This window comes from Hipposideros armiger, unplaced genomic scaffold (genome assembly GCF_001890085.2).
Source record: "Hipposideros armiger isolate ML-2016 unplaced genomic scaffold, ASM189008v1 scaffold_64, whole genome shotgun sequence".
In the NCBI taxonomy this organism is placed as follows: Eukaryota; Metazoa; Chordata; class Mammalia; order Chiroptera; family Hipposideridae; genus Hipposideros; species Hipposideros armiger.
Window position 1 is genome coordinate 1,356,783 of NW_017731414.1, and position 10,372 is coordinate 1,367,154.

The 10,372-nt window shown below is 52.1% G+C and overlaps 2 protein-coding genes across 3 annotated transcripts in view; one reads left to right on the plus strand and one right to left on the minus strand.

The window, feature by feature from the left end:
- B3GNT3 (UDP-GlcNAc:betaGal beta-1,3-N-acetylglucosaminyltransferase 3) overlaps positions 1 to 8,730 on the plus strand; it is a 17,182-nt gene extending 8,452 nt beyond the window's left edge. For both annotated transcript variants that reach the window (XM_019641829.1, XM_019641830.1), the window contains exons 2-3: positions 4,169 to 4,795; positions 6,217 to 8,730. In XM_019641829.1, coding sequence (XP_019497374.1) covers positions 4,229 to 4,795; positions 6,217 to 6,792 — 1,143 coding nt within the window. In that variant the 5' untranslated portion in view covers positions 4,169 to 4,228 and the 3' untranslated portion in view covers positions 6,793 to 8,730. The remainder of the gene's footprint in view (positions 1 to 4,168; positions 4,796 to 6,216) is intronic.
- A 279-nt stretch (positions 8,731 to 9,009) lies between these two features.
- On the minus strand, positions 9,010 to 10,372 carry INSL3 (insulin like 3). The gene is made up of 2 exons (XM_019641856.1): positions 10,183 to 10,372; positions 9,010 to 9,280 (listed from the first exon to the last, which is right to left on the minus strand). Exons 1-2 carry the CDS (start codon positions 10,370 to 10,372, stop codon positions 9,072 to 9,074), a joined length of 399 nt encoding a protein of 132 aa, XP_019497401.1. The 3' UTR covers positions 9,010 to 9,071.

Below are 10,372 nucleotides of genomic sequence, written 5' to 3' on the forward strand. Positions count from 1 at the left end.
CTTGAGGTTTAAGGGGCTATGAGGTTTCTACTTGAGGTTTTAAGGGGGACTTGGTGGATGGAAATGGAGGCAACTCTTGTATGTATTAATGGAGGTCTAGTGTAAGGAGGGGAGGAGAAGCGAGCCTCCCTTCTCTGTCCCTGACTTGAGTTCTTAAACCTCATCAGGGTTTAATATCTGTGAACTGTGAATTGTTCACAGTGTGTCAAACTGCAAACTAGATAAATCTAATTACATTATTGACTTACCGAATTTCACCCTTACATGCCTTTTCTTTCCTCTCCATACTTTTACATTTGCTCTTTCCTCATAGGGTCTGGGATCCCTCCAGTTAGAGAAACCATAGACCTGATGAGAAAAAGTTGGGAATGCAAGTGGCCAACAAAGGGTGTTTCATATACAAAGAGTTCTGACAAACAAGAAAGAAGAATGCAAGGAAAAAAACAGGCATTAATGGAATTAATTAAAACTAAATGGCCACCCTAAGAGGCTCTATTTTGCCCTGACACCCTGATCCCAGTAATATGAGCGATTTAGTTCTTTTACCTCCTCTCATGCCTTCCCCCTTCCCAATGCCCACGTTTGGCTGAGTTGTAAATATTTGTATTTGCTGAGGGGGTTTCCTTTGTTTTTGAGCCCTTGTTTAGAACTTGCAAAACACATTCCCAATGAACTGATCCTTGGCCATTTAGGCTTAACATTTCATAAATATATGAAAATATATAAATAAGCAATAATAAATAGTCCATATGGTGAATTTATATAAACCTGTATTAAGGTACTTTACCTCCCTGATTCTCCTCTTCTGACCACACTTGATTTTGAGTTCTTTATTCCAGTTTCTGTTGGTTTAGACCAGGGTTACTCAACCTTGACAATGTTGACATTTGAGGCTGGGTCATCCTCTGTGGTGGAGCCATCCTGTACTCTATAATGTTAATGTAAGCGTCATCCCTGGCCTCCACTCACCTGATGCCATTAGTAGTCCCGCACCCCCACCCTAATCAAGTTATGACAACCAAAAATGTCTTCCGGCATTACCAAGTGTCCCCTAGGGGCAGAATCAGGTTGAAAACCCTTGATTTAGATTCTAAACTGTAGATGGTGAATCACCCTCTAATTTTCATGGGTCCTTAATGGAGTGCGCCTGGCTCGGGAGGTGGGACCCTCAGGCACATCCTTATCTCACAGCATTTGTGGGCAGAACACTGTGGCATCTCTATCTGATTTACTACTTTGTGACTTGGTCTTTCTACTGTAGCCCATGAGGTCTTTCTCATCCTTGGAGCTCAGGGTGCTTCCAGGTTTGCCAGAGTGCTCCTTTCTCATCATCTACCCTGGATTAGGCCACTGTTCAGCTCAGAAAGCTGTCCTTCCAGGGATTCAGTTCATTCTTGTGTCACATGTGTCATTTCACAGTCTCATCCTAAGATAATTTGCCTTTTTGGGTCTCCCAGACCTGCCTGCCAGAAGCAGAATCCCTGAGGGCTGGCAGCCATGCTGGGGATGACACACAACAAGACAGGCTCTGTGCTACCTGCAGGCAGCGTCTTGCAACTGTTCAGGTTTCACCAGCTCATTCCCACCTCAGGGCTTTTGCATCTGCCAGTCTGTCCCTGGGACACCTTCCCCCCAAACCTCAGCCATGCTGGCTCCTATACACGATCACATCCCAGCTTAAATGTCATCCAGACCTGCCACCAGACCCCATTTTGTCCCTTGCCTTTTGTCACCTTGTATCAATTCATTGAGGCTTTTATTTAGTGTTCATGTCAGACAAAGAGAACACCTTTGCAAAGGTCCTGAGGCAGGACTATGCCCAGAGTGTTTGAGGTTAAGATCCCCACAACAGGGCCGGCTGAGTGGTGTGTTGGTTAAAAGCTGGCTTGGGACGCCAGCTCTGAGCAGCAGGGTCCCTGTTCAGATCCCACATGAGGGCCAGTGACACTGCCCTCTACAGCTAAGATGCTGAACAACAGCTCGACCTAGAGCTGGGCTGCTGTGAGTCGCCAGCGTCCGCGTAGGCTGCAGCCCCTGTAGGCTGCAGCCCCTGTTGCAGTGGGCTGCCATAAACTATCGTGTGTTGCCGGCAGCCAGCATAAATGGCTGGTAGCTGGTGTGAGCTGCCAAGAGCCGCCGTGAGTGGCTGTCCAGAGGCCGGCGACCAAGCTGCCTCACCCGGGAAAAGCGCAATGATAATACCAACATTGGCCAGTGAAGCGACGTCCTCCACAAGTAGACTGAAGAACAAAAGGACAGCAACTTGTCTGTTCCCCTTCCCCCGATTCCCCAGCACTGTTCCCCTCCCCCAATTCCCCAATAAAAAATCTTAAAAAAAAAAAAAAGATCCCCACAACAGCTCTTACATAGTGTTCATTTCCCATCTTACATGGAGGCTCAGAGAGGTCCAGCTTCTTTCCCAGTGTCACACAATGGAACCTGAGGGGAGGAATCTGAGCCCCGTTTCTGAGAGACATCTAGCTGGAGAGTCTTTGGCCAGGCTGTGCAGAGAGAGCGATGGGCACGTTGGGGAAATGGCCTTGTGGATCGAGGAGGGAGGCCATGTCCCCATCTCCAGCACCAATTAGCAGCTCTAGATGGAAACGACTCTCTTGCTTACTCCCAGGTAATAGCTGGTTAGGGTTGCTTGGGGCAAGAGGGGCCCACCAGAACCCACTGACTGTCCCCACACTGTTCCAGGTGCCAGTAGGGAGAACAAGGAGACCCCAGACCAGCACAGACACCCTGAGGAAGGCTGAGATACATGCTGAAGTTCACGTATTCATTCAACAAACACTCATTGAATGCCCACTAGATGCCTGGTGCTGGGAGCTATCTTCATGCCTGCACAACCTTATGAGTTGGGGATTGTTCAAATGCCCCCTTTATAGCTGAGGAGACCGAGGTGTGGAAGGCAGGAAGTGATGGAATTGGTATTTAAACTCAGGAGTTGGGCTCCAGAGTCTGCACCTCTCTGGAGTGAGCCAATAAGTGTTTGCTGAATGGGTAAGTCCTGCCTTGTGTCTAATCCAGCACTTTCATGCTGCACTAGAAAAATAGATCCTCAAATTTAGGGCTGAAAATAGCACAGACATCAACTTTCCAGACAAAAAGACATTGAGGGAATCTGGGAAAAGGACCTGGAAGGGAAACCAAGGGCTCTGCCTGGATATGGGGAAGGAAAGCTTTCAGGAGAAGGAGACATTAAAGCTGGGGTTTTGAAGTATGAATAGGAGTTTGCCCGAGAGAAACTTAATGAATTTACTTTTATTCATAAACTCATTCATTTAAACACTCCCTATTTCTGTCATGTGTCTACTTCATGCTAGGCAATGCCAGGGCCCCCAGAAAGCCCCCAGTCTTGGGACGACAAAGCCAAACACAGACACCTCCATGGGATCAGGACTGAGCCAGAGTAGAAGACAGGGCAGAGGAGCTAAACAGGGAATCAGGACTCTTCCTAAGGGGTCAAAGAGAGCTTCCCAGAAAATAGATAATTTGAGATGGCTTTTAAAGGAGGAACAGGAGTTTGACAAAGAAAATAGCTTTGTTTGAGACGTGCTGAGCCTGAGGAGTCTATAAGGAGCCAGGGGCCATGCTTAGGTCACAGGATCATAAAAAAAATCATCAAGAAGAATGGAGTATACCTGAAACTAATAATAATAAATAAATAAATAAATAAAAAGAATGGAGGATGGTTGTATCAGAAGCTCAGAGTTTCCTAGAGGGGTAGGTGAAAAGGGAAGCAGAAAGGACCCTAGCCACTCTCAACTGATAAAAAGGGAATACTCCGCCTCCCTCTGGGAGGCTCCTAGGCTATCAGGGACATGAGAAGGACCAGATTGAATTGGTGTGTGTCTGTGTGCGTGCGGGGGCGGGGGGGGGGGGGGGGGGGAGATTCTGGGCACACTGAGTCTGGGGCCTCATGTTGGCATTCCCATGACTCACTTTTCTTTGTAAATATCGAATCTCCAGCAAGGCCTGGGAAACTGTGAGAGCCAATATGGGTTGGGGTGCTAGTGGTGGGGTGCTGGGGACTAGGTGAGGGTGAATTTCAATATTTTACCAACCTGAGTAACTGTACAGGTCAACCAGCTGTTGGAGTCCACAGGTAGCTCAGTTAAAGTGCTTGGCCCATCCGAGATCTTCAGTGAGTGTTTCTCCTCAGGAGCTGACCCAGAGGTTCCCCATCCCGCTTCCGGACCAATCCCAAACCCTGGCGACCAGGATGAGGTGTTCCCGGCCTATGCGGACAGCGGTGGGCCTGGCTGCGGTCTTTGCCACCTTCACTCTCTTCCTCCTCAGTCTGCACATGTCACCACCCCACTTCGGGGATCTGGAGCAGCCGCTGGCCACCCCTGCGGCTCTGACCAGGCTCCCTCAGACCTCTCACCCTCTGCCTGCCCCCTGCCGGGCCAACACCTCAATGGCGAAGCTGCCGGACTTCACGGAACAGCCACAGCATGTGCGCGACTTCCTGCTGCATAGACACTGCCGCGACTTCCAGCTCCTGCAGGACGTGCCACCAGACAAGTGCGCGCAGCCAGCCTTCCTGCTATTGGCCATCAAGTCTTCGCCCCGCAATTATGAGCGCCGGGAGCTAGTGCGGCGCACATGGGGCCGAGAGCGGAGGGTGCGGGGTGTACAACTGCGCCGCCTCTTCTTGGTAGGCACCGCCCCCCACCCGCTGGAGGCCCCCAAGGTCAACAGGCTGCTGGCGATGGAGGCACAGGTGCACGGCGACATCCTGCAGTGGAACTTCCACGACACCTTCTTCAACCTCACGCTCAAGCAGGTGGGCCGGCGGGGTAGGGGTGGGGGTGGGGGTCACCTGATCAGGGCCACATGTCCTTCCTGCCCAGATGGCCACCACCTCCTCTGAGGGGCCCAGGGGACCAGCAGGCCTCCCCACCCATCCCCTCTACTGTCCTTGTGGCGATATGAAGACCTTTTCTTCTGGGGGGGGCAGTGTGTTGCAATGTTACAAGCCTGGCTCTAGAGGCCCGATTACCCCAGTCCAGGTTCTGTGTTGCTCTTAATGATGGTTCACCTCCCTATGCTTCAGCTTCCTCATCAGGGAAATTGCAATATTAATTGGACTCACCCACTTCTGAGAGCTGCTGTGAAGATTACATGAGATGCTATTTAGAAGGCACCTGGACCAGTGCCAGGTGCTCAAATAACAATGACAATGGGGCGGGGCTAGGGGGGCGCTGGACAGTACACATCCTGTTTATTTGGTCTGGTTCTGTCTCCTCGTGAGGCCCACCCAGGTCTGTGCAGTAAGTGCTCAATAAAGATGGTTTTGATAGATAAGAACCCCTGAGAAACAGAGAGAATCCACCTACAGAGGAGGAATTGGAGGCTCTGAGGTCCTGCCCAGGTGGGGCCAGGGGGTGGAGCAAGCTGAGTAGAGACCCAACACAGGATCCTGCTCCTAGTAGGTACAGGCAGGTCTGGGTACAAGACCTTGAGCGGCTACTTCTGTGTGACGTGAACTTGCTCAAGGCACTTCCTCTGTTTCCTCATCTGTAAATGGAATTGAAGACCACATCTGCCTCCTACAGTTGTTACATTAGAGAGTCAAAGCAGGACAGGCCCTGAGGACAGTGCCAGGCAAGTAGCAAAGGTTGTTATGGAGAAAACTGAAGCCAAGGCAGGCAGAGGGCCAGGACCTCTCAACATTGCCATGTTCTTAACACAAAACACCAAAGCATGGGGTAAACATCAGTTTGACAAACATGAATCCTACCCCTATGAAGTGTTGAGCCCACACTAGGTGCTGGGGAGATAACACAAATAGGAGACACAGCCCACACCCAGAGTCTGGTTGGGGAGGTAGATGTTCAATGACAATCATACACGTGATTATGTAACAGCAGGGCCTGGCCAGGCAGAGTGGGAAGGAATAGCAATGAACGTAAACGTGACAATTTTCAAGCACTTCTTGGCACTTTATAGAACATTGTCTCTGTGGGTCTCCATCACTCCTGGAGGCAGATCCTGAGATGAGACTTCAATGGAAAGTAGGAAACTGAGGCACAGAGAGTAGCAGTTAGTTGCTGAGGTCACCTCACAGAGTGGGGCCTTGAACCCAGGCTGGGTTGACCAAGGGACACATCCTCACCTGGGCTGGCTGGGCTGGGGCAGTGGACAGGGACTGGAGGCTGATCGACCCAGCCCTTGAGCCCCTGTGCCCTGTCCACCCGCCTGCAGGTACTCTTCCTACAGTGGCAGGAGACTCGGTGCACCAATGCCAGCTTCATCCTCAATGGCGACGATGACGTCTTTGCACACACAGACAACATGGTCTCCTACCTGCAGGGCCACAATCCTGACCACCACCTCTTCGTGGGGCACCTGATCTACAATGTGGGCCCCATCCGGCACCCCTGGAGCAAGTACTATGTGCCAAAGATAGTGACACAGGAAGAGCTCTACCCACCCTACTGTGGGGGGGGGGGTTTCCTGCTGTCCCGCTTCACAGTTACTGCCCTGCGCCGGGCCTCCCGCACCCTAGACCTCTTCCCCATCGATGACGTTTTCCTGGGCATGTGCCTGAAGCAGGAGGGTCTGAAGCCCACTTCACACAGTGGTATCCGCACGGCTGGCGTTTGGGCCCCCTCAGCCCGCCTGTCCTCCTTTGATCCCTGCTTCTACCGGGACCTGCTGCTGGTGCACCGCTTCTTGCCATATGAGATGTTGCTCATGTGGGATGCACTGAGCCAGCCCAACCTCAACTGTGGCAAGCGAAAGTTCTATCGAGGTGATGCCAGGGCCCCCAGCCTCTAGGCTCCTGACTTCACTTCCATAGGAAGGGGCAGTGTTGTCCTCCCAGGAAGCTGAGACCTTTGGCATAGGAGAGTGCTAGAGTTTGATGAGTGAATAGTTTTGCTGGCAAACCCCTACACACTCAGTACTGCTTAGACCATGTTCCATCATCCTTACTATACTCGCAGCTGGAGGGACCATCTCTCTTCATGGCAGCTCGTGGTAGAAGCACTTCTACCAGGACTCCAGCTGCTGCTGCTGGTTCCAGCCCATTTGACTCAAGGTCCCACACCCCAGCTCCAACCTTGATCATAGGCTGGACCATCAACAGTGGCCAGCCTCTCCTTGATAGTGAACCGGTAGTGGTTTAATTGTGGGTGAGTTCTGGCCATGGTTCAAGGCCGATTGGGAATTCCTGGGTTCACATGTAGCTGAAGAGAGAAGTGTTTTTCAGCCTGGGAAAGAGTGGTTCAGTTCCGGACCCCTTCCTGAGCCTTGGACACCTCAGATGGTGGGAGGGGCCAGAGAGGCTATGAATTGGGCTGCCCCCTCCCTGCCTGTGGTATTAAATGCTCTACTGGTGGAAGCATTGAGCAGAGGAGGGAGGCAGCCGTCTGTCTCAGCCTATGGGGACTCAACATTTAGAGTCCCTGGCCAGACCCAGCCTCCTACTCCTCGGCTCCCCAAGAACTCAGGGAACATTACTGGGACTAGAGGGGCCCCATTCACTGGACCCAAGACCAGCGCATACACTCACCCCAGCGCCCAGAGAATGGGGAGGTTCAGGCCCTTGAGTGGCCCTGAGCTCTTGGGACTCAGGACCGGCCCCCACGCCAGTGTGTCTTTAGGACTGGGGAGAGCCAAGCAAACTGGTGATCCCCAGCCCTGCTGGCCTTGGACAGGTGTCTGGGACTTGGGCCTCACAGGTATTGGGGTGGTGGCAGGGGTCACCTCAGACAGCAGAGTGCAGACTGGAGAGTGGGTCCTCAGGGAATAAAATGTTTTGTGAAGACCTAGAGGTCTTTTTTAAAAAAAAAGTGATTTATAAGTTTTAACTCAGACCAATTTACATTTACTTGTAAAAGTCTCATTTCCAGTAGAAAATACCCGTATACACCAATGGATGAAGTGGGGCTGCAGGTGTCTCTATCAGGTAGCTCTGACCTCACCCCACCCTTGCTCACACACCTGCCATGATTCCCAATTGCCCTCAGCTCATAATCCCCCCATGACTGAGTCTCCCTGCCAGCTTGACAGCGAGCTCAGAAGAGCGAGGCACAGGGTGAGTCTGCTCCTATCTGGGCCTGCCTGAGCCTCCTGCTTCCAGTAAGTCTCCTTCCCTATCTCGCCCAGCCTCCTCTCTCCTCCCTGGCTCACCTCCTCCCATGAAGACTGTGCTTTGCTGTCCTCTGTCCTGACTCCGTCTCTCCTTTATTTATTGTGTACCTACGGTGTGCTGCACACTTTACCCTGTACTCTTTCTCCCAGCCCCATGGGAAGGGTCAGCATACACGGACCCACCTTATAGTGAGGTCATCATATCGTACAACCCCTATCTCAGGATGAAGACAGGATGCTAGTGAGAATGGTTAGATCAATAATATGCACTGTGATTCATTCAGACATCCGTGTGTGTCAATAATATGCACTGTGACTCATTCAGACATCCGTGTGTGTGTCCATCATTAAGTGGCCTTTAAGTGACATTAAAGCTTCCCATGGGTCTTGACAGATACCTGGATTCAAATCTTGCACTTGGCCATTCCTTCCCTGTCTGACCTTGGCAAGCAGCCATCTACCTAGGTTTCAGTTTCCCCACTTTGTATTGTGATGACTCTTGAATTGTTATCAAGCTCCTGGAAACGTAGGTGGGTCCGTGGCTGCCAAGGTCCAAGCACATATGGGAGCCGACCCAGGCTTGTTTCTTTTTCTTGAGAAAATACAAAAGTCTGCTTTGAATTTTGCAGTAATTTTATTTATTTACTATTGGGGGTATGGTAAGAGGGGGTGAATGCAAAGAGGGCAGTGCCTGGGGCTCTTCAGAGGTGAGGACATTTGGCTCTCAGTGTCTGGCATGTCCATAAAACCAAGGATCCTCCAAGCTAGGGTTGGGTATGTTTTATTCCCCAGTTGGCTCCACAGAGGACAGGTGACCTAGGTGAGGTGGCGAGTGCCCCGCCCCAGGAGGTAATCAGCAATGTCCCCCCCAGATGTGGGGCTTTATGGTGCTGTGTGGCTTCAAGAGCTCACCAGACCAGATCTAGGTCTGTGACTCCCCTGAAGCCATGCCCCAGGAGAGCTCAGTGGGGACAGAGGGTCAGCAGATCTTGCCTAGTGCAGCCACTGAGGCAGCAGTGACGGGCAGGGTTGGTGGCAGCTGCCCGGCGGTGGTGGTGATGATGTCGAGAGGCCTGGGGCAGGGGCTGTGGCCCAAGCACCAGCACGGGGTCCCCATCAGCCACCAGCCCATGGAAGAGATGTTGTCCTTCCAGCCATTGCAGCAGCTCACCTGGGGACAGAGTAAAGTTTAGTATGGGTGGGGGAACCCAGAGGACCCCCCACATTGTGTACACATCCCTGCATGCTCACATCCCACTCCATGTCCCACCAAATGCTCCTCATGCACACAAATAGTGAGTGCTTATTAAATGTCTACTGTATACCAGCCACAGTTTTAATCCCCAACCCAGGTGTGTGCACTTGACCCATGCTCTCACTCAAGTCCCCAGCTCTGCATACTCTCATGTGTCACCTATCACATGAACACACAGACACTTCACAGAGCAGAAGACCGCAGGGGTAACATGTGACACATACATGTGTACGGGTATGCAGGCAGTGGTCACATACGGACACACAACCACTGGGTGAGCACACAAAAGCACATACCCTCAACCTTCCCTCCCAACCCCCCCCACCTGCTATATGCACCTCTGTACACCCATTTGCACCTGTGTCACACAGACGCACACATGCAGGACACATGTGCGACACTCATGCACATAAACCTGTTTTATGCTCGCTGCACCAAAGCCAGGACTAGGGTGAGTAGAGTGAGCACTGGCCTTGGTGCACAAATTAAGGGAGCACCAAAACTCAACAATCAAGATCAGTCCTATTTTAATACAATAATTTAAAAAATCAAAATGAATGCAGAACTGCATGAAGATCAAAATACCAAAATGGTAAATAAAGACGCCATCTGACAGTGCATTTTCAAGGCTGCCTGGTTCCATTCTCCTCACACCTGTTCCCACTGGGGGAGGAGGCATCCTCCGTGGATTTGCACACACCCCTCAGCCAGCAGGTGAACCCCGGTCCACACGTGCAAACCCGCCCGTGGCCCCTATGCCCACTTGCGCTCCATGCACCTGCCCCACTTAGAAACCCAGGAGCACAATCCCCACTCACGGTCGCCGCCTGTCACCGCCCGCCCGGCCTCGAGGGACCAGCGCGGGCCCCCGCACACGCGCACCAGCGCGCGGACGAAGTGATGGCCACACAGCTTCTCTGGCACCTCCGGGGAGGGTGCGCGGCTCAGCGCCAATGCCAGGGCAGGGCCCAGCAACACCAGTACCCAGGGGAGCGGGCGGGGGTCCAT

What these genes read in the sequence shown, in the direction of transcription:
- INSL3 (XM_019641856.1), bottom strand. Translation starts at nt 10,372, where the DNA reads ATGGACCCCCGCCCGCTCCCCTGGGTACTGGTGTTGCTGGGCCCTGCC. An exon ending in GGCGGTGACAGGCGGCGACC is followed by an intron (nt 9,281 to 10,182) that starts GTGAGTGGGGAT and finishes CTCTGTCCCCAG; the next exon opens with GTGAGCTGCTGCAATGGCTG.